At 41.2% G+C, this 24,174-nt stretch overlaps 1 protein-coding gene across 7 annotated transcripts in view; it reads left to right on the top strand.

Annotated features, from left to right (window-relative positions):
* The window catches only part of RUNDC3B (RUN domain containing 3B), a 107,778-nt gene extending 84,329 nt beyond the window's left edge, over positions 1 to 23,449 (top strand). For 2 of the 7 annotated variants that reach the window (XM_075922431.1, XM_075922428.1), the window contains 2 exons: positions 4,321 to 4,442; positions 20,954 to 23,448. In XM_075922431.1, the coding sequence (XP_075778546.1) occupies positions 4,321 to 4,442; positions 20,954 to 21,099 (268 nt within the window). In that variant the 3' untranslated portion in view covers positions 21,100 to 23,448. Of the gene's footprint in view, positions 1 to 2,128; positions 2,265 to 4,320; positions 4,443 to 12,735; positions 12,941 to 20,953 lie in introns of those variants that run through there. The other 5 variants (XR_012902054.1, XM_075922432.1, XM_075922427.1 and 2 more) reach the window with 5 other exon arrangements.
* Positions 23,450 to 24,174: the final 725 nt, after the last annotated feature.

The following is a 24,174-nucleotide window of genomic DNA, read 5'->3' as shown; positions in this document are numbered from 1 at the left end:
GAGAGAGTCAAAGATCTTAGCCTTTGCTAGCTAAAACCTGCTTTCCTCATCTTTAGTTACATTCAGAATGTATAAATTGTGTGTTTTGTAAAATAATATTGCTTCACTTTTGGCTGAGGAGGAGAAACTGTTAAACATATCTTTCCCTGTCCAGCACACCCTAAATTTTTCTGCCTCCAGGTCTTTAGAGTTGATTTCCTGTAGGATGACATCTGTTTTTAAATATTTTTAGATCTGATAATTCTTTTTCTTTTAAAAGAAGATTCACCCTTGGGATGTTCCAGGGAACACAATTTAGAACATTAACTACAAAGAGAGCTTAGGTCAAACATTTTTTTGTCAGGCACCTAAATAGTGTCATGGTTTGGTGATTTAGTTTCAGAACTAGGAAAAGTATATCTGTGTTCACTCTCTGCCTCAGGGACATGAGGAAAAAGGGAAAGGGTAAGGCGAGCAGGAAATGTAAAAGACAAATATGATATGCGAAACATATGCAAAAATTAAGTGATCAAACTGCTTGAAGATCACTTAAAATATATAGCTCTTATTCTTATTCAAATGGAAATAGAACCAGTCAAGGAAACTTACAAGGGGGTGACTTTGTCTGTCACTCCCACATTTCCCCAATGCACCCAGTTGGGGAAATACAGAATAATTTGGTGGACTCATAACCAATAATATGAAAATTATTCTTGGATAGGATTTTATATTGGATTTCTTCACATGGGGATGTAGGAGGAATAACAGCTAATTCGATTTAGGGCTTTAATTCGGAATCCCGTTTCACTGCCACGTGTAGATGTGGGCAGTTACTTCGGGCTAGTCAATTTCTCAAATGGCGACCGGCCGGGAACATACTACTGAAGCGCGGGATATTTAAATCCCGTGCTTCATTTGCAATTTTGGTCGCCCTCATTAGCCTCCCTAGATCAAACTAGGGGGCTAGTGTAGACACACCCAGAGAGTCAGAAGAATATATATTTACCTGTAAAGTAGGTATGATTATATATGTAATTATATCCATGGTTGAACCTACCCTTGAGTATTTTGCTAAATCTGTTACGGAATCATAGAAGCTTAGGGCTGAAATGGACTTGGAGAGGTCATCTAGTCCATCTCCAATCACTGTGGCAAGACTAGCTATACCTAGAGCATTCCTGATAAGTATTTGCTTGTCTAACCTGTTCTTAAAGATCTCCAATGATAGTGATTCCATACTCCCCACCTCTCCCTTCCCCGGTAATTTTGTATTTGATAAATTTTTCTTGATACCTAAAAATCTCCCTTGCTGTGGATTAAGCCCATTACTTCTTGTCATACCTCATTGATCAGGGAGAAGAATTGGTTGCTGTCCTCTTGGTAAAAGAGCTGTGGGAAGTGGTGGCTAGACCCTCTTTGTTTCCCCCTTGGAATGATAGGTTCTATATTTATCTATTTTCACTGGGCTCCAACCCATCTTCCTCTTGAGATCTTGAAGTTAATCACTAGTGATTGCTGGATTGCTTCCAGCTAATTTGTTAAGCATTCTAGGAGGAATTTCATCAGGCCCTGCTGGCTTGAATATGCAGAATATTAATTGTGCTAAGTATCTGGTCATAATTAATCTTTTTAGTGAAGAATGAATTAAAATAGGTATTAACCAACTCAGCCTTCATGATTTTGTTGTCCCTTATAAGCGGTTCTTTCCTACCAAGTAGTGGACCTTACTTTTGTGCTTTGTCCTTCTTTTGCTCCTAAAGTACTAACAGAACTTTGTCTTGCTCCTTTTTATGTGCTTAGCTAGGTGTAATTTGTTTTGTATTGGCCTTTGTTATCATTACATGCTTCCACTATTCTTTTATACTCATTTTAGCAACTTGTATGTAGTTTCACTTTTTGTAAGGTTCCTTTTTATTTTCATGTCATTAAAGAGCTCTTGATGTTGCCATATTGCCTATGACTGTTCTTCCTATATTTCCTTTACATTGAAAAAGTTTGATGTTGTGTTTTTTAACATAGTCTTTGAAAAACTGCCAGCTCTCTTGAGCTACTTTTTCGCTTAGTCTTTCTTCTCATGGGTCTCTACCTGCCAGTTTGTTAAACGTTGTTTTTTAAAGTCTGTTGCACTTCTTCTGCTTCTTTTCCTTAGAGTCATAAAATCCATCACGTCATGATCACTTTGAGCAAATTGTCTTCTATCTTCAGATTCACAGCCTGTTTTTGCCAGTTAGTCAGAATAAAGTCGAAGATGGCTGCTCCTGGCTATTTCCTCCATCTGAAACAAGAAATTGTCCCCAACACATTTTGGAACTTTTATGGATATTTTTGCATTTTGTTGTATTATTTATCCAACAGATACTTGTGTACTTAAAATCCCTGATTACTACCATTTATATTTGGATGTTTCTGTTACTTATTTTAGAAATGTCTCATTCACCTCCTTTTCCTGATTTGGTGGTCTGTAGTACACTGATACCATTATGTCATCCCTTCCTCTCCCTTTATCTTCATTCAGACCTTCATCAGGTTAGCCTTTCAACTCCTTCTGGATCTCATTATTGATGCACAGTGCAACATCTCCCTTTTTTCCTTGCTGTCTTTAAAGAATAAGTTGTACAGTAATTCCTCACTTAACACTTGCCTGCTTAACATGTTTTCACGATAGCACGATTTTTTTTAGGGAACATTTTTCAAACAACACGACCCCATCCCCGCAATAACATGATTTCCCCTAGGGCTAGCTGGTGCCCGGCAGCTGCGCGAGGCTTCCCCTGCCTCCCTGCAAAGCGGCGGAGGTTTGCCGCTTGCAGCGCAGTTCCCCGGTGACCCCCTCTGGCCAGATGCCTTGCGTCCGGCCAGGGGGGTCACCGGGGAACTATGCGGCGAGCAGCAAACCTCCGCCGCTTTGTAAGGAGGCAGAGGAAGCCCTGTGCAGCTGCCGGTGACCGGCCAGCTGGGGAAACGCAGCCAGTGGCTGCAAGCCCCCTCCTCTGTCCTTCCCTTCCCTTCTCCAGAGCCAAACACCTCCTCTCCCTTCTATAACCCAGTCCCCTTTCTCCCCCAACCTTATGTCCCAGTCCCAGCTGCTAACAAGTGCAGGCTGGAGCTGCGAGCGCGCATGCGCTTGAAACTCAACCCCCACCTTTTCCATTATTTTCAATGGGCAAATTGACCCTGCATAACACGTTTTCACTTAGCACAATCATTTTCTGAAACGTATCTACCGTGTTAAATGAGGAATTACTGTATTCTTCTACATCAGTATTCTAATCATAAGATTTATCCCATCCAGTCTGTGAGGCAAATTAAATAATTTAGTTTATATACTAATGCTTCCTTGAGTAACATCCCCAGGTGCTCCACATTCAGTGCACATGCACTTTTGTGTCTTTGATTGGAGGTTTTTGGTAGCAGTGCCCATTCGGCCTGTGTGTATGCCCTATTCATCTTTGAGCCCATACCAAAGCTACATAAGACTGTGCAGGTTAACCACCTTCAGTTCCTTCTCAACTGCCTTTGGACTGAGATGGTGTCTAGTGCATGGCTATTTGCATGCTCATTTCCATCTTTTAGCTGCATAATTCCAGCAGGTTTAATAACTTTTAGTTGGAGTGTTTGTCTCTCCTTCCCCCGCCTTCTTGGAAGGTGGATACGTTCATTCCCCTAGTAGGGAAACAAATTTGAAAATTATATTAACTTCACAAGGGGAATGAAATAAGGAGTTTACTATAATGAACATTATTCAGAGTAGGAAAATGGAAGTTTTTGTAGCTCTAAAGAGGTGGTACTAAGTCTAGAAATGTCTTAACCAGGGTTAACTTTCCAGCGAGAAATTAAATGGATGCACTGAAGACCATAAAGTTTGTATACATAAACTGTCAGGGTATGGTCACATTGGATTAATTTTGCATTTGGCTTTTTCTGTATACTAAAGAGCTACTTTAATATTATGCTTTCATATAGTTTATTTCATCTTCAGACGGTTTTGTTAATATTGTTCAATTAATCAAGGGAGAAAAAGAAAGTACATAATCATGCCACATCTGGCAACCCTAACAGAGTTCGCTGTTAGTAATGAATTTTCATTCTGTTAGGCTTCAATCTTTTGTAATGAAAATTCCAACTTTTTTCATTTCATTCATATTTCTTCCTCTTCCCCCCACCAGTGGATTCACCAAATTAATCTTTTCATTAATTTATGGTTTAAAAAATTGAAAGAGAGAATATCAAAGGAAGGCAAAATTAGCTGGTCACTTTTTTAAAGACTGATTAAACATACTAAAGTTTCAATAAATGTTGTAACTTTTCTTTGTAAGTTAGGAAAAATGATATGTTTTACAGGAAAAGTTTTCAGAGTCTGGATCAACTCTCAGCAGAAGTTAGTCTTTCTCAGACATCTCTGGATCCAGGTAATTCACAAGATGGAGATGGAAAGCGAGATGGATTAAATTTACTAAGTGAAGGTAAAATACTGCCTGAAGGATCCATTTTGTTGAGATCCTACTAAATACTTTGCAAGTACTCTTCAATTTCAGCAAGGCATCTTGCTTTTCTTCTAGGAGCCTCAAATTTGTATGAAAAGGTACATTTTATTTCCCAAGTTAATATGTGTGACTCAACTGATTTTTCCCAAACACCTTAATGAAAATAAATGTGCACGTATTATAAGTTCCAAAGAATTATAGTACATTATTTTGTGCTATGTTTAAGGCTAGGCTTTATATTAAGTTCTAATACGCTTGTTACATTTCCCCCTTCATCAAGTGGGATCTTGTGGTATTTTTCTGCTACAGTTAATTTAAGGTTTCATGAGTCTCTAAAATTGCAGGCATTGGGCCTTGCAGCTCCCTTTCAATGTTGTTCCTCACAGTTACTACTTTCAATCCTATCTACTGTCCAATCTACCTGCCATTCAGATGCTGTTTTGTCTGTGATGCTGCAGGCTGCTATATGCTTTTTCATTAAAATTAAGGGATAGAGAAATAAGGTAGACAACTGACAGTATCAGTGGTTAGCACTACTAGGGATGTGAAGGGTTAACTGGTTACCTAGTAAGCATCAACCTTACTGGCATGCTTGCCTGCCTGGTAAGTGATGCCCTGGTTTGGCCCAAGCAGCCCCTGCCTGCAGCACTTCAGGATTAACCAGGAATTTACATCTCTAAAAGCACTACCTATGTGTATCTTCAATTTTCTTTCAAATACTCCCTCTTGTGGCCAACTGTGAATAAGCACGAAGGTGCAACAAGACATTTAAGAATATATATTCTAAATGTTTAATATGAGTTATTTTAAAGAATTTACCCCTACTCCCTCAAATATGAGTCATGTGCAGCTAGGGAAATTTAAAAAAAAATCTCCCTGTTTTTTAAGCATATCTTTAAAGACCATGATAAAATTATTTTTCCCTGTTAAACTGTCATTATGAACAGTGCCTTAAAATCTAAATCTGTTTCAAGTCTCACTACTCATACTATTCCATCTAGAGTAATTATTAGTTCAGCATTATGGTTTGCATTGAGAAGTCTAGTTCACACTGAGAAGATACATCTTGTACTTGATCTCTGTGTGATAGCAATGTTGTTTCTTTTATTTTTCCTGTATTTGACACCACTGTACTTCTTTGAGTGCTAGCTCATGTCCTTTCCACTGTAGCAGGGTGCATGCCTCATGCATAGCTGTCAGAGAATTTTTTTCCCTCAGCGTTAGGATTGTACAAACACCCTCTTGTTATGCACCACTGATTATTGATGTTCAAGGGTGAAACTGCCACAGTTTCCCTCATTTACTATTTGCCTCCAGTAAGGGGGAGGTGATGGCAAGTTTTGTTGTGACAGCTGAGTCCCTCAGTCCTTTGTGTACGTATCTTGTTACTGTTAATTAGATGAGTGGATGTTTGTTTAGCAAAGTTTTAGTGTTAGGCCTTTGTTTCAGTTCTCTTGACCACTTTTTCTCTTTCAGTACCAAAACAATGCTCTGCTCACTTAGATTTAAGTTCTGCCAGACTTGCACTAAATCTGTGCTTCCCAGTGACCCACACTTGGCCAGGAATGTTCCCTCTTTTTTCCCATGCATGTGCAGAATGAATTTGGTTATGTGCACAGATATAGAGGTGATGTGTGGTGGGGTGGAGGTTGGGCAGAAAGATTTGGAGTGCAGGAGGAGACTCAGGCCTGGGGCAGAACATTGTGTGTTAGGGTGAGTACGCAGGCTGGGAGTGCAGGGTCTGGGGTGGGCCCAGGAATGAGGGGTTTGGGCTCAGATTGTTCTGGGTTTGTAGCAGGGAGAGAGGACTTCCCCCAGTCCTTTTCTTGCAGCAGCACCTGGACTGGAGGGGAGAGCTGCTATTATTCCCCAGCTGGAGGAGGATCAGGATAGAGGTGCCTCTAACCAGCTGCGACAGATACAAGGCTGAGAGAGAGGCATCTCTTTCCACTGCATCTGTCAGGGTTTCAAGCCCCACTCAAAGAAAGAAAGGTGTAGATCAAGTGCTTAGTTATGGAGGCAGCACTTTGCCCTCCATCAGAATCATCATATAGAAAAAGAGCCCTAAGTATAAGAGAGCAACTCACCAGAGATATCTGTGGTACATTGGTCCTATTTGCTGGTGCTGAAGAAAATGCGTATGCCTTCTTCAGGCTCAGTATTTCAAATGAGTGGATAAGTTCCAAAGCCAGGTAGTGGCAGAAACCCTTCCCCAGGGCACTCGTTGCAGAGGAAGAAGGAAATGCTCCCTCCAGAACCTGCGTCAGGTCGAGGTCATCCCTGAATGAGCTTTGTGGAGCCATTGGACAGTGCCAGTCACTGCCACCCCAGCAGCATATGCAGCTGCAAGGGACCCCACATAGGTTCCTGGCACTGATACCACTTGGCATTCCAAGAAGCTTACAGTCAATATTTATGCTTACAGCTCACTGTATCAAGAAACTGCAGCCTGTCCAAAAACAAGTCCTGACTACTTTCACTTTCAAAAGCTCAGCTTTGGAAAGTGAGATCTGAATTTGCATATCTTCTTTTAGAATTTCTGCATAGTCTAGACATAGCCTTAGAACCCTGTTGCATCCTCTTCCTCATCATCAAATGAGGCTATTGTGCTGACAATTCACCACCAAAGAGGACCACAGAGCTCATTCAGAAATTTAGAGAAGGGTAGTTTTTGTGTTTGATATGCAGACTCTTTCAAATAGGTGGCCATTTCAGTATTGATGGCCCCAGCCAGGGTGGTTCTGTCAACTAACTAAGTCATTATTCAGCTCGTTAAGGCACTCTGGCAAACACCCTCTGCAACAGGCTCAGGATTGCTTAAACTACTGTGACCCCTTAATTCTCTGGAGTGGTTTTTGCACTGTTTTGCTGCTGAACAAGAAACCCTATAGGCTCTGTTCGCTCACAGCCCTCAACATGCAGTCACACCCTACAGAGTTTCATGAATGCTCTTTCAGCCACTGATGAACTACACACAAGGCAATATCCACCTGCGTTTTTGTCCAAGTCTTGCATCCTCAAAATGTGTCTTGTACTTTCCGATATGTACATAAGTTCATTATCCCAACGAAGGTTGTTAATTATCCACCAGCTTCAGAATCATAAGGTTGGAAGAGACCTCAGGAGGACATAAATCTAAATCCCAGCCAGGACTTTGTCAAACCAGAACTTAAAAACCTCTAGGGATGGAGATTCAACCATCTCCCTATGTAACCCATTCCAGTACTTCACCACCCTACTAGTGAAATAGTTTTTCCTAATATCCAACCTAGACCTCCCCCACTCTAACTTGAGAACATTGCTCCTCATTCTGTTATCTGACACAACTGAGAACAGCCTTGCTTCATTCTCTTTGGAACCTCCCATCAGGAAGTTGAAGGCTGCTATCAAATCCCTCCTCACTCTTTAAGCTAAATACACCCAAAACTCTCAGCCTCTCCTAGTAAGTCATGTGCTCCAGAAGCCTAATAATTTTTGTTGTCCTCTGCTGGACTTTCTTCAGTGTATCCACATCCTTTCTGTAATAGGGGACCCAGAAGTTTACCACTCCTGAAACTCACTGCTTAAGATAAAATAGAAGTTTTAACTATAGAAAAACTATTCTGTTCTGGATTCTGATTGCTGCCCATCACAGTCATAAAGAGGATTCATGGCAGCTCTGATCCTAAGCTGTGTTTGGAGAAGTGGGTTATGCCCAAGAAAGCTCATGATACCATCTACGTTTTTGTTAGCCTCCAAAACGCTGCAAGACTTTTTGTTGTTTTATAAGTTTTTATAGAAAAAAGGTTTCTAAATTATCACAAATAATAATAAAAAATACCAACCGTATTCCTAATCTTTACCAGATAATTAAGATGTGAAGAAAACAGCTTTTCTCACCCCACTAGATTTTGTAGACAGGTCACAAGTTCTAAGTACACAGTCTGGATTTCCTTTCCAATCTGGAAACAATCTTTTCATTTCAAAGTCTCTCAAGCAATCTTGTTTCAGTTGAGAGAGAGAGGATAGAGGTAATGAAGAAGCCATTGGCTCTTCTTTTTTTTTTACCCTCCTTTCCTTAACTAAGTGCTCCTTTTGCTGAGAGTGAACACGAAGTGGTCTGTATACATGAGATCCAAAGTGTCTCTTGAATGAAGTTTAAATTTCTTGCTCACATCTTCAGTATAATATGTTTGAGATGACCTGCTAGGTCTTTGTTGGCTGTCCTTGATTATTTCTGAGGAGCTAGTCTGTGGGCATTCCACATACTTACAGCATGTTTCAGTAACAAATGTATAGTGAAATCTCATAATTACATATATAATGTTGATACACACTTTTTAACTGAACAGTAATTTTAGCAGACTATGACCCCTCACAAGGAATACTCTGTACAAGATCTATCATAATTTTAAAAGTTGTGACCATAATAGTATAGACCTGTCACATTCTCTCTTGACCCCCCACAGCAAAGTGAACTGAAAGGAGATACAATATCCCCTCTACAAGATATGATAATTTCTGTTCTCATTCTCTCCAGTTTTCCTTTTGGTGGCAGTTGTCAATGAATGGAAGAGACTGAGACAAGCACCAATGCCAACAAGGAACGAACCTGGATCTGGTCAGAAATTTTATTTCAAAGGAGAACTGTAAACCAACAGGCATTCCTGAGTCACTATAACTTCACTCTCTCTCTGAAAACATTTTAAAATTTAAAGACATGATATCACAAGACTGTAGGCACAAGGTTTCCATAATGTTGGATAAGTGTAAGCTAGTCACTAGGACTGCTCTCCAGAATACTTTAGATAATGCAGACATAGCGGATGCCATTGTTTGAGCAGCTATTATTATGAGAGATTCTTGGTTGAAATAATCTGGATTGTCCCTAGAGGCCTCTTAGGTCATCCAAGACCTCCTCTTAAATGGTCCCTCATGATTTTCAGAGGGAAAATCCTGAAAGATAACATGAAAGATTCAAGGTTGACATAAACATTTATTGTAATCTATACTCAAATTATTTCCTTTTCATCGCTTGATCCACAGCAGCCATATAGGCATCAAGCTTTTGCACCCTGGTCCCAAGATGAACTAAGGAGAAAGAACAGGGGAATAGAAGGCATCTTTTCAGCATCAACTAGCTCATTCCACCCAGCTACCTTGTCCAGATAGGCATTTAATGGGTTGATATGAAGGGCAAGGTAGTTATCATAGTTCCATGTATTTCCCCACTTATGTTTACCAATTGCTTCTCTCATGTCCTGAGTGCTTGGGCCTTCGTAATCTGAGATTGGTGCATTTTAATCAGTGTGGAACTATGATATACTCTTAAGTTCACTTCTGGCCCCTTTACCTATTCCTTTTCAGGGACAACTCTCACAAAATAGTCCTTCAACCAGACGTTCCCTCACTTCTTTAGGAAGGGGCAACAGAGGAAGTTCCATTGTGCTTCTGTGGGGATGCATCTATTCCTGCTAATTCCTTGATTTTACAGCAAAAGAGGGTCTCAGGCCTATTTTAGACTTAAATGTTCTTGAAGAAAATAAAATTTTCTACTCTTGCTTCAGTTATTCCCTCCCTCAAATAGAGGAACTGGTACACTGTCCTGGACCTCATTTTGCAGCATGTCACAACCATTGCAAGTTTCTCACACTTGTGGTAAATGGGTACCATTATTATTTCACAATGCTTCCATTTGGTCTTTTAGCTGTTTGTGAAGTTCCTGGTAGTGGTGGCATCACATCTGCAAAAATTAAGAATCCATGTTTGTGTACCTGGATGACTGGTTGATTAGAATTTGGTCAGAGGCTCATGTGTTGTTCAATGTATCCACTGTTCTGTCCACATTTAGTGCACTGGGACTTGTGCTCAATCAGGGCAAATGAATCCTAAAGCCAGTACAGAGAATAAAGTTAATTGGGGTGGTCTTGGACTCCACAAAAGCCAGGGTCTTACTGCCACAATCCAGGTTTCAAACATTTAGAAGGATTAATGCTGAGGTAGAATGCATACTCACTCACCATGGCACACAGCTGCCTCATTTCATGGGTCACATGACAACATATGCCTATGTAGTTCAGCATTCCAGGCTGATTCTTGAAAAGCTGCAGGCATGGCTAGTTTCAGAGTGTACCCAGAATCTGTGTCATCTGGACAAAATTGTTCAAGGGCCAATTTCAGCATTGGTTGGTGGATGGACCCTCTGAAAGTGTGTGTCCATCTGCCTATGTCTCCCCACTATCAACTTTCACTCTAGTCTCAGATGCATTGTCCCTGAGTTGGGGAGCTCATATGGAATCCCTGCAGACTCAGAGTTTCTGGTTATCTCACAATTAAAAGACTTACATAAATGTTAGAGTGCTAAGATCAGTACATCTAGCTTGCTGGGCCTTCCTCCCCCAGATAGTGGGATAGAATTTATTAATTATTACACAATTCTGCAGTTGTTTTACATAAGCAAGCCAAGAACGATGCAGTCAGCTGTGCCAAGAAGCAATTTCGGACTTGTGCATAACCAACTCGATGCATCTCAGAGCTGCTTACCTTCCAGAGATACGCAACGTGTTAGCTGATTAGTTGAGCAGATCCTTCCCTGAGTGGTCATTATGCCTAGACATGGGTAGATCCATCTTCCAGCTCTATGGACTCCCCAAGTGGACTCATTTGCAACAAAGACTGTCAGAAAATGCCATCAGTTTTGTTTCAGGGGAGACCTGAGCCCAGGCTTGCTGACGCATGCTTTTCTCCTATCCTGGAAAACTTGTACTGTACGCCTTCCCTTCAATGCCTTTGCTACTCAGTCTTGTCCAAAGTCAAACAAGACCATGTTCATCTCATCCTTGGCACTGGCATAGCCTTGTGAACACTGGTACTCAGCTCTACTAACCTTGCTAATTGAGCCTCCACTGTCTTTCTTAATGGATAACTCCATTTGTGAATGTCCTATGAACAGGATCTTTCAAAGTGCTTTTGAATAGCAGAAAACTCCCAATAAGGACTATTTACCTGTACAGGCAGTCCCCGGGTTACGTACAAGATAGGGACTGTAGGTTTGTTCTTAAATTGAATTTGTATGTAAGTCGGAACTGGTACATATTGTAGGGGAAACTCTAACCAAACATTTCTCCAGAGCTCAGTTTTATTCTCCCACACCTCACTTCCCTCAGGCCTTTATTCTCAAGCTGAGGTGTCTGCTGAGAATAGCTGCTCCGCGTCTCCCTGGTCTGCTGGGGGGAAGCAGCTAGTGCGGGGTTGCCTCACCCCGTTTGTAAGTAGGGATCCGATGTAAGTCGGATCCATGTAACCCGGGGACTGCCTGTATTCTCCATTTGGTCCTGTCCAAAGCAGAATCTCCAAAGCAGTCCTGGATTGCATACTGGACTCTCTCTTATATGTAAAACAGAGTTTGGCTATTAGGTTATTTCAACCTTCCACAATTTGGTAGATAGTAGATTGCTTTTTTACAATCCTATCATCACCAGATTCCTAAAGGGCTTGGTCAGATTAAATCCACATTATGCAATATTCTTGAATCTGAAATTGCTCCTAACAAAATTGATGTGACCACCCTTCAAAACTTGCCCTGTTTACTTGTATGAAACTATTGCATTTTAGTGTCCATCACCATAGCCAGAAGGGTGGAAGAATTGAAAGCCCTAGTATCAGAGCTTCCACATACAATTTTCCATAGGTTTATCTTCATCCTCACCCAAAATTTCTCATTATGGTGGTTTCTAATTTTCATGATCTACTGACTTTTTTTAAACCTCATGCTCACTGTGGTAACTTCATTTGTTGAAAGAGAGAGGGGTTCTAGCTTTCTAACTGGAACATTCTAAGTTATTTAGGATCTCTATTCAGTTGTTCATTGTGATTGCAGACAGAACTAAGATGTTCAGAGGATTTAATTCTGGATCCCTTCATGTGTTCATTTTTTACCTGCTGGCTAATGTAGCCCCCTAGCTATGATACTGACACATTCTACTACATCACAGGCAACAATCCGCTGATTACTTGGTGCAAGTACTGAGTATTGACATTTTTAAATTGGAATTTGGTCATCTGCCCTTACCTTTGCTTCATCAGTCCAGATAAAATGACAGTTCAAGCACAGTTCAGGTAAATCTTGAGCCCATGTCTATGATTGTCCGAGTCAACTACAGTGGAATGGACATGTGCAAGTACTTGAAAAAGGGGGAAAAAACCCTGTTATCTGTTTTTCCATAACTGTCGTTCTTTGAGACTTATTGCACACGTCTTTTCCACGACCTGCCAACCTTCCCCTCTTTACCAGAGTCTATCCAGTATGAAGAAACTGAGGAGAGTTGGGGAGGCTCTACCTTATTATTCCAGCACTTAATGGCAAATGACAACAGAGAGTTCTGAGTCCACCCCGATGAGTCCCACTGAGGAAAAAAATTCTCCAACTGTATATGAGGTATGCGCACCCACATATAGTGGAATAGAAGAGCTTCTCGAAGTACAACAGTTACAGAAAGGTAGGTAACTGGGATTTTATGTCTTTAGAGTTGTATCTCTATTTGTGTCTGTCAAGGCACTGAGATCTCTCACATCTAGTGGAAATCAGGTCCTTAGATGGGTTAGTTTTTGCTATAATCTATTGTAAAATGCATTTTTAGGGCAGTGCTGCACTTATCATATATATAGTAGCCCAATGTGTGTGACTCTGTAATGCTGAAATGCTGACTGTTCCCTCTGAGTGGCGCTGTTGCCTGAGTCACGTCCTTCGCCTCCCGCCGTGGTGCTCGGCTGATTTCTGTGCCACTCAGCCGGGCCACCACGGGGGACCAAGCAGCCGTTTGGGCACCGCGGTCCCCATGCAGCACAGGAGTGCTGCGTGGGCAGTGTGGGGCCCAAATGGCCGCTTGCTCCCCCATGGTGGCCCAGCTGAGCGGCACAGAAGTCAGCCGAGTTCTATGGCGGGAGGCGAAGGGGGGGTGGGGCGGTGACGTACACGGCTAGGGGGCGGGGCCTGGTCGTGCACGTCACCACCCCGCCCCCCTTCGCATCCTCCTTCACCTTCTGCCGTGGTGCTTAGCTGAGTTCTGCGCCACTCAGCCGGGCCGCTGCAGGGGAGGAAGTGGAGCAAGCGGCCATTTGGGTTTCCCTGCGGCGGCCCAGCTGAGTGGCGCAGAACTCAGCCGAGTGCCGCGAAGGGGGGCAGGGTGGTGACGTACATGGCCGGGCCCCACCCCCTGGCCATGAAAAGAGCCTGGCCAGGGGGAGGGCGGGGGAACGAGGGGCAGGAGGAGGACAACTGGAAGGCTGTAGGATCAGTGCTGGGGTGAAGGGAAATGGTGCAGGGGGGCCGCTGGAGCTTATAGGCAGCTGCTCTACTGGGCTGCTGCATGGGAGCAAGCAGCGCAAACAGCTGTTTGGGCTCCGCGCTCCCCATGCGGGGGGGGGGGGGAGAAGAGAGACTGAGAGGTAGAAGAGGGAGAAAAGAGAAAGAGATGGGAAGAGAGAAGCAGGAGAAAGAGGAGAGCTGAGAGTGGGGGAGGCAGGAGGAGGAGGGGGAGAGAGAGAGACAGAGTGGAGGCTCAGGAGAGAAAATGGAGATAGCAAGGGAATAGGACGTGGAGGAGAGACCTGAAAATCCCGTTTTAGGACAGGCTAATTGGCCAGTTATCAGAGATTGACAGAAAGGTAGACCTGGAAAAAACTTCAGGAATTCAAATAGACTTGATGGACTATTCCTAATAGGTGTTTGTTCTTAAAAACCTCCAGTAATGAAGATTTCCCATCCTCCTGTGGAAGCTTATTGCAGAGTTTGACTACTTATATAGTTAGGGTTTTTTCCCTAATATCTAACCAAAATCCCCCTTGCTGCAGATAAAGCTCATTGCTACTTGACCTTCCATGAACATGGAAAACAATTAATCACTATCCTCTTTCTAACACCCTTCATACATTTGAAGACGGTTAGCAGTCCCTTTCCCCTCTCACTCCCCATACCCATGGACTTCTTAAGATCTAACTTTCTCAGTTTTTTTAAACTTTTCCTTATAGGAGAGATTTTTTTAAATCTTTTATCATTAGGAAAATGAGAATAAATTGGAGAGTGTCCAAAAGTGAGATGCCCAGAATTGAATACCATACTCGCAGGCCTCACCTGGGCTAAACAGAGCAGTTCCATGTTGTTCTGTGTCTTGAATACATGGAGCAGAGTGCTAGGAACCAACAGCTTGAGCCGGTACTCTCATCAAATACTAATTAACTCCCATTTCCAGGCTGGACCTGTCTCTGACTAACTAATTCTTCCTAGTTCATTCTAATCTGCTAAAAAGATAGCCCATTAATGCAGAGAGTTGAAGATGGCACAAGAAGGAATTGCTGGTGGGAGAAGCAGGCTAGCTGAACCAGAACTAATGAAGTGCAGACAGCTCTTCCCTTTCTTCTTCTTGGCTTCTTCTTGGGTGATGAGAAACTGATGTAGTTATAAATGCTGTGGTGTATGGCTCAGTAACCGTGGTGAAAAGAGTAATGTAAATAAACAACACAATGGTGTTTAACAGAGTCTCTGAATAGTCTGTATGGACAGCAGAAGACAGACGTGGCACTCCATCCTGTCACAATACGACACACATTCTTATGGTAACATTACAAAAAAGTGGTTTTCTGTATTGCAGATTTTTAATGTAAATTACTGTTAAAAGAGTTTTTTGAGTGCATTGTGGGAGTGAGATTTTAGCTTCTCAGTTGTCAAACTCAATTGCTTATCCCAAAGAGTGCTGTTATATGCTGAAAATAATTTCCACACACCCCCGTCCAAAAATGCTCTGCCACCACCACAACAACCAACTTCACCTCGATCTTCCTGCTGCCTCTGCCAGGTGACATGGACATCCTTTAGCTCAACAATAAATGCTAAAGCCTCCCTTTACACCACCTTTAATCTCATTTCTGAGATGTCCCTAGTTCCAGTGATCCAATTTGAAGTTTACAGGTAACTTTTTTGAAGTTATGTGTTCTAAAATCCCTTTCACAAAATCCAAATTTTAGAGGTTGTATGATGGATGTGTACTGCTGAACTAATGTAGTTAAATTATTTTCCTCAGCTTTCTCATGTGTTTTCTCAAACTATTGAGCTAAACTATTTTTTTTGTAGGGATAGAGTAAATGTAGATCTTTAACTGTGTTGGCTTGAGTTAATTCCATAAGCGCTATATTCAGTCACTGATTTTTAAAAACATTGTTCAGCAGATGTAAGATTTAAATAATTCAGAGATCCATTGGAATATGTTAGTAAGTGTTGTATGAAAGTGGATTATTTTCACTATACTGTTTTCCCCCCAAAGGTAGGGCTTCCCTTTAAATGAAAATCTACAGGCACAGTGTTTAAAAAATGTCTGCTTTACAGATGCAAAGTTACTTGAGCTTTTGGTGGACTGGGTTACAAATACAATATAGTGTGCGAGACACCTTTAGTCATCTGTTTTAAACCCAATTCAAGATGGTGGCAACCAAAAGCTGTTATCTGGTCCCTCTTTGGTGGCCTGTGGAAATAAGGTGATTTCACTGTCTGTCATAAAATGCACTACCATAACTGGCACTAATTAGCTCCACCGTTGGCAGGGAGGAAGGTCATGGGTAACATTGACTTGTAGCCTGACATAGCCTCGTGTGGAGATGATACCTCCAGGCTGCATGTTTGAGAGAGTATGGGAACCTTGTACTGCCAGGATAGATCCAGTATAATTTATGAGGAATTCTCAAGAAGGATGTAAAACAAAGCCTCTTTATCTTCAGTAACAGTACTTCCTTATTCCAATAAAACACAAAACAGGACTATGTAGCACTTTAAAGACTAACAAGATGGTTTATTAGGTGAGGAGCCGAAAGCTCATCATCTAATAAACCATCTTGTTAGTCTTTAAAGTGCTACATAGTCCTGTTTTTTGTTTCAGGTAGACTAGACTACCATGGCTACATCTCTATTACTATTCCTTATTCCAATGTGTGTGTGTGTAGGAGGGTGGTTTCCAACAAAGCTTAAAAGCATTGAATCTCTGGTCATAGCATAGTTCTGGTAATGTTAATGCTGATGTCTGGTTCAAGCCTAAAGAGAGATTTTTTAACTAATAATTTCCTTTCTGTTAGCAGTGCCTTCCACAATTCTGGACATCTGGGCTGCTCTTCTCTTGCTGCAGCTCCTGGAGATGGAATCAGAATTTTGGTGTTGTATGGTCTGGCTACACTTCACTAGTTCTTTTTGCTGCTAGATGAGTTATTCCCAGTCTGTTAAACCTGCATACTATCATAAACAAATATTCCACAGATAACAAAATAGCTACATACATTAGCGCAAGACAGTTGTATAGTAACAATTTCTCTTAACTTATGAGTTGGGGTTCAAATATTATCCAGGGTGTGTAGAAAAGTAGGAGACACTGTTAATAGAAAAGAAATTATCAATAAGAAATTTTACATTCTGGAGTTCAGTGTCTCCCACATTCCGGGTGTCTGGGAAGTAGTGAGCAGTGATAGATATAGGAGGGACATAAAACAAAAGTTTGGCATTCTTTGGTGAGCTGGCTCAAAAGTTTATTTTAGCCACTGTGTGCAGCACTTCCCTGCCAAAGGAAGCCTCTGCAAAAGAAATTTCATCTACTTGTACTTAAGGAAAGTCTTAGCTGTAGACTAGCTGGATGTTTTGCAAATTTCCAAAGTGGACACACTTTCTCATTCCACCCAGGAGATTGGTAAAGATCTTGAAGTGTGCTCGATCCATTCTGAGACAGAAACCTCTCATTACTTATAGGCTTCCACAATATTCTAATCCACTGAACAACAGAGGACTTAGAAACTCTGAGTCCATGGTATTTTGGGTGAGAGAGCAAGAATAAGGAGCCAAATCTTCTTGTATATTTTTGTGTGACTGGGAGACATTTTCAACACTCCTCTGATCTCTAAGTGCCACAGTTGTAGATTTGGACAGAATGAAGGGGAAGGGAGGCAAGGAAGGAGAAATTTACCTTAAGAAGAAAGGATTCTGGTGTTCTAAGTACCACATTTATTTTGTAGGGCATGATGTAAGGCTCTTGTATAGATAAGACTGCCAGCTCTGATGCTTGCCCTGTAGATATGACAGCTAATAAGAAACAACTCTTAATGGATAAATAAAAGGCCAAGACTGAAGTCAGAGGCTCAAAGGAATGGCTTGACAAAGCCCTCAAAATAGCGAAAGACCCCATTTTGGGAAGAGTGGCAAGTCAGTCTGCCGAACCAGGCTGCTCAAAGAAATCTGCTACCTGTGGATTGTTTTACGGGGAGCTTGAGAAATATTTTGGCCTTTTTGCCTTTAAACAATTCACAGACAAGTTGGCTGGTGGGAAACGGAAGATGTGAATTATGAGATTGAATCAATTGATTTACAGGCATTGCTCAAAACTGTTGCGCTTGAGCCTCCCAAGCCAGCCTGAATTTTGGATTCAGATCATCTTTGTTGTGGATCAGTTTGAGGGAAAGGAGGAACTGTTCTCCCCATCTCATTGTTTCCACTGCTGCTACAGTAGCACTGGACTCCCCGTTTCCCCCTTGGTTTTTTAAATATGTGATTGTATCATCTTATTGAAAGGGGGAACTACGTTGTGGTTCAATCTAGATTTTGCTGAGTCTTTTCCTCTTGGTTCCATAGACCTTGGGCTGCTTGGTTCTACAAACCAGCTTCCCATCTGTACAAGCTGGCATTGGCCGCTTGGACTAAAGGATCTGGAAGGCAGATGTAAAGGCTGACCACCTGTCCTGGAACCTATACTTGATTTTTCTTGTGTTCCATGATGTGATCCCACTCCTCCAGTATGAAAGCTTATACTTCTGATTGCATGATTATGCCCATGGTGATCCATATGCACAACACTACAAATCTTAGCAGTTGGAGGCATAGTGCTATAATAGGTCTCTGGGTGGCTTGGCAGCAAGAAAAAAAATTCCTGAGTCAAACTTTTCTTGGCATTGATGAAGCTCGTCCTGAAGAAGGTTTCACATTCAAGATGGAGTTTGAGCAGAATGTTGTCCAGGGAAGGATACAGATGAATTTCTTGTGACCTAAATCTATCATCACAATCAACATTTTTGGAAAAACTCTGGGTGCTGAGGACAGACCAAATAAGAGTGTTCAATATTGCCAACGTTTCCTGTTTTCTGAAAACTACAGAAATCTGTGGAGGCACAGTCTGTTGGGGAATATGGAGATGGAGATGTGTATCCACTGGATCCACTGAAGTCTAGAAGTCCTTTCCAGGTATGATACTGGAATTTTCTTCCAAAACTTTTCCTTCCTCTACTTGTTCCTTTTTAAGGTTGATAATGGCTCTGATATTCCGCATTTGCTGCTGCACAATGAAGAAGAAGTAGAATCCAGAAAATCTTTCTTCTGAGGAAACCCACTCTGTCATTCCCATAATCAAAAGATATTTGTTCTGGATCACACCGTGATTTACAGGGCAACTGGAGCTGAGTGACTGAAAGAAGAATGAATGGTTGGAGCCTGCAGCATAAGGGGTTATCTCTGGTTCAGTATTTCCCTCATCAACTTGTCTGTGGTCAGTGAAAATCATTCTGAGTGGATCCTACGCAGTCTTAGTCCCCATTCCTCCCAAATCCAATTTTATGACAGAGATTCCACTAGAATTTCCTCTGGTACTTTGATTCCGGTAGTTCCCTCAATGAATCTGTTGTCCCTTTTCTGGTATCTTTGAGAGGATGAGAAGGAAAAGGAATGTCTCTGTCCAAAGGCCAGTCTGTATTCTGTTCTGAGGCCATTTAGTGGGAAAAGGAGTCTGTTTGGTTTTTGCCACCTTGATAGCCACCATCTTAATCAGTTTTTCTCCAAAAATGATGGCTCCTGTAAACTTGGCTGAGCACAGGACCTGCTTAAAGTGAGTAGCCACCTCTGAGAGTTGGAGCTGTAAGGATGCCTGGTGACTGAACTGGAAGGCATGGCTTGGTCTGAGAACCCCACTGCATCAAATGTGGTATCAGCTACAAACACTGTTTCTGGGAAGATTCTTGAAAGTTGAACTAACGTCAGGGTCATCTCATAGCCTTAAGGACAGATGTTCCAGCCAGGAAAGAGATGCTTCTGCAAAGCATGTATCTTCCTGGAACACTCAGAAGGTGGTGGAGGTGGCTTTAGAGACCCTTTTGTGACTGGCCTCCATCTTTCTATCCTGGGAATCATTATGGTAAACTTTCCTTTCCAGGGAATGATCATATTCTTGGCAAAGGTTGACAGAGGTGTCAACCTTTGGTGTCTCAGCAATAGAGACCTTCTGTTCTTGAATGTTAGAGCCTGAGGTTGCACTTGTTAATCTGCCTGCCATTATCATGCTTATTCCATTTTTTCCCTAATCAGTTCCTCAAAAAGGAGTGAAGTGGGGTTGTAGGGAGGATTTTGAAGGAAAACATTTATTCCGAGACTTACAGGAATTTGCTCATATTTCAGACACAGACAGCTTGCTTTCCTCAGTTTAGGACTGGGAGGAACAGGAGGACTGTCATCTTCTGGATTTCTGTTGTCTTTCCCTTTAGTATTTCTAAATCTTGTTGGTGTGCTTTGGAAGTATATAACCTCTGCAGTAGCTTTGGTGAGGGCTTTTATGGCTTCCTTAGGGCCTGGAGCCTTCTTCAGAGATGATTGAGTCTACCCTTACTAGGTCATATTTCTCTCGACATGTCATAAGAGTCCTTCTGATCTGCTTCGAAGGGAAGGGGGCTGGTTTAGATAGCCTGCTTTTTTTCTGTGGTGCTCAGAATCACTTTACGTCTTTTGGGACGCCTTTCTTCTTCTGCAGGGGCACCCTAGGGCTTATCAGGGTCTTCACTTTTAAAGAGCTGCTCCCTGCTGTGTACAGTGTTTCCACATTGGAACCCCACTTGCCTGTTGGACTTTTACCCCTAGGTTACAGGGTAGGCCCAGCTCACCTTCTGCCAACTCTGGGAAGGCTGCATCACAGCACCTTTCAGATTTGACCTGGTGCTTTCTTGCTTCTTTGCTATGCCCTTGTGGGTCACAGGTGCTGGCACACACATTGCAGTGGACACTCAAATCCCTCTCCCGCTGAGGGGTTAATCAACCCAGAGAAGAGTAGGAGGAATGCTGAGAAGGAAGAATACTGTTCTCCACTGCCCAAAACATTGGGTAAACTATTTAAAAGAGCCAGGGTAGAAGCAAAAGAAACCATTATCTGGTGTTGCAGAGGCAGAAAGCAGTAGAAGCCTGGTCAAGCAGTGCAGCACCAAAACTCTGATTATCTTCAGAGTTGTTGAGAGAGAACTGCCTAGACATCCACAGTTGTAGGAGATGCTGAGCACAGTGACATGTTTCCCTAAAAAGGGGTGATTGCATTTGTGCTTGTTGTATTGAGGATGAATAGTCTATAAACTGGTACATATACTGACCTCTCTTCTTCAGTGTTACCCCCTATTCAGGTAAATCTGGTATTAGCAACTGCACTGTAATAGTGACTAACATAATTCTTTTTTAACAGGGAAGGAAGACACTCCATCATTGCTTGGTCTCTGTGGCTCTCTGACTTCTGTCGCAAGTTATAAATCTCTTACAAGTCTGAAATCAAGTGAATACCTTGCAAGTCCTACAGCAGAGATGACAAGTCCAGGTCTAACTCCATCTTGAGCAGATATACGTAACAAAGAAGAGCTTTTGTGTAATGTTGCATTCAGTTTACATGCCATAACTTGACTTGCTGTGAAGACTCTTAAAAGTTCAAGCAAGTTAAAGAATATGCTGCTTTATCTGGTTCCCTTTCATATTGATTTAAAGAGAAGGCACAAAACTTACATCCATTACTTGTTAAATTATCATGTTTTTCTATAAAAGGATTTTTTCATGTACTTACCCTTTGAGATCTTAAATTGTTTGAGTTGCAGTCAGGTACAGAATGTGTGTGTGTGTGTGATTTAATAACAAATAACCTTTTAGAATGAAATATGTGAAAATGAGTCTTTTGCTAAACTGTCGTGATCTATGTTCTTCAGGCTCTTCTAACCAGAGCACTTCCTTTCATTGCTCTGCATATTTGTCAATACTTGCAGAAAAGACAGGGAATCCTGAATTTAAGTCTTGACAGGTTAGTAAAGTAATATCTGAATCCCAGTTTTCAGAATATTATAAAACATTGCTTGTTTAATGTTTTTAATCTGCATACATTCTATCATGTAGGATCTCAAATAATTTATTTAACCTTTTGGATGTTTTGAAATACTGACAGATAAGTGCTAAAACTTGCATTTCTGTTATCATTATGCCACTTAAGAGTTGATTTTTATGTTCAGATAAGGCCATATAAAGAAATAGTATACATTCCTAGTTTTTGACGATGGGACAAAATAACAAATCTTATAAATCAGGATTACTTTCAAGTTTTAAGAAGGGATTGGGAAGTTAGTCACCAGATGATTATATGGCCCAAATGAAGAACTTTGCAGGTAGAAGATGCATCCTAATTACTTGTTTTTGTTATTGACTTATGTTAATGTAAAGGTGGTGTTGGGGAACACGGTGACATCATCCCCTCAGAGCTTTGGGGGAAAACTCTCCCTCCCCCATGTCAATTGTAAAGCATCCCAGGAGTTTAAAAAAAATTAGAATGAAAATCTGACAACTTACATGACAATATTGTTAATATTTTTTTCTCTCTCATGAAAGTGTCTAAAAGGGTATTTTTCTTGATTATGCTGTGCAGTAAAACTTAAACAGAAGTGAATCCTTAAAATTCTATGCCTCTAATTAAGCTACTGGTATGAATTACCTGAAAACATTTTAAAATGAAACTAAAATGTACATCTTCCCAATTTAACTCTCATCTGTAAAGTTTACAAATTAATTTTTGAATTGCAAACTGTACTCTTACATCTTTGTAAAAGGTAAGGAGTCCTTTATTCATTTTGCTATTAAGATAATGCTTATCAGTAATTTTTTTAAAATTAAATGCATGTAAATGTGTTGTATTTATTAATTAAGGGAAAAATACTTCGTTGTGCCAAAGAAATTTCAAATATTGTTTACATAAGTGGCTGCAGTAGTACTAGGGTTACTTAATTATAGCATCATTTCAGAAATATTTTTGTTTAGTCAGACACTAATGTCTATACTCTTTGCATTATTTTTATTTATCAGAGAATTGTGCCTCTTGTAATATTACCCTTGGCTCTGGTAGTTTTTCAAAGGGGGGGATTAAGAATCTAATTTGACCATTCTTGCAAACAAAGAATTCAAGAATGTCATCTTGATAAAAGCATGTGAAACTACACATTTTCAGAATTAAACAAACCCACTCAAATGATCTTTGAAATAAATCTTAATTAAAACAGTAGTGCTCCTTTCATAAGAGCTACCAGAATGGCGATTACTGTAGAAAGTAATTTTCTGGTTCTTGCACTAAGAATCTGCTCTCATGGCAGTTCAGTAGTTTCATTGAATGGTATTCATTAATTATTAATTTCTAAATGAGAGCTGCATTTTAATATGAAGACAATGAGGAAAGCAGGATTCTGTAAAGTTAACATTACTGATTTGTGTATAGTAACTTGAGCAACTTGTGCTGTTTTAAACGCTTCTCCCAATACATCACTATTCTTTGACTATAATCATGATTTTTAGTCATGTCCATAGATAGCTCCTCCAACAGAGCTACTATAAAATTTATTCATCACATTATTTAAGTTGTGCATAATATTTCACACTACTATAAGTTTGTAAATGTCAGTTTTTGTGCATGAGGAAGCTGATTGGATTGTACAAATGTCTCAAATGCTGTCCATTTTTTCAGAAATATCTGAACAAAAATAAATGCCAAAATTGTATGTGTATTTTGTTGCCTTGCTACACTATAATTGTTGCATGTAAATTAAACATTTTGTACTACTGCCTCTACTAGCTCTTGTCTCTGTATTCTAATCAAGAAGTATAAAGTAAGATCACTTACACACTGTCAGGTTAGCATGAAGCAACTGAATTTTGTTCTAATATTCCTAAAGTGAAAGACCTTAAATTAAGTACAGGTTGCACCTCTAAAATCCAGATTCTATGGCCCGGCAACATCCATGATCCGGCATAACTATGGATGGTCCAGGACCAGAGAGTCCTGGTGCACTGCTTGGGGGTGGGGACCGAGAGCCAGCACACAGCTTAGTTGGGCTGTGGAGCAGGAAACCAGCATCCAGCTCAAATGGGCTGCCAAAAGGGGGAAGCGGGGGGGAGGGGGAGGGGCACAGTTCAGCTGGACTAAAGAGGGGGGGCAAGGAGCTGTCACGTGGCTCATCTGGGCTGCAGGGGAGTGCCAGGAGCCAGTGCATGGCTCAGCTGGGCTGGGGAAGGATGGAGAGCTGGCATGTGGATCAGCTGGGCTGCAGGGAGAGCCTGAAATGACCTCCTCTGGTCAAGAAAAATCCCTCATCCGGGATTAGTCAGGTCCCGAGGGTGCTGGATCAGAGTTGTCCAACCTGTAATATTAAAGAATATGCATTTTCTTTTTGCAAGAGCGATACGGAGACCATAAATTAACCCCAGATGTTTACATTGTGCATTAACTTAGAATCTGTGCTAATAAAAAACCAAAAAATTAAGTACAACACATTGCTTTTTTTAAAAAGACGGTATGCCTCATGGTGCTAGTTCTTTCCATTTTTATCTACTAAATATTCCCTGCTTTCATCCATTAAATTGAAATTCAACTAATATATACTGTAT

The sequence above is a fragment of the Pelodiscus sinensis genome, chromosome 2 (genome assembly GCF_049634645.1).
Source record: "Pelodiscus sinensis isolate JC-2024 chromosome 2, ASM4963464v1, whole genome shotgun sequence".
Classification (NCBI taxonomy): domain Eukaryota; kingdom Metazoa; phylum Chordata; order Testudines; family Trionychidae; genus Pelodiscus; species Pelodiscus sinensis.
The sequence above is the reverse complement of the archived record's forward strand: the minus strand, read 5'-3'. Positions and strand labels throughout refer to the sequence as shown.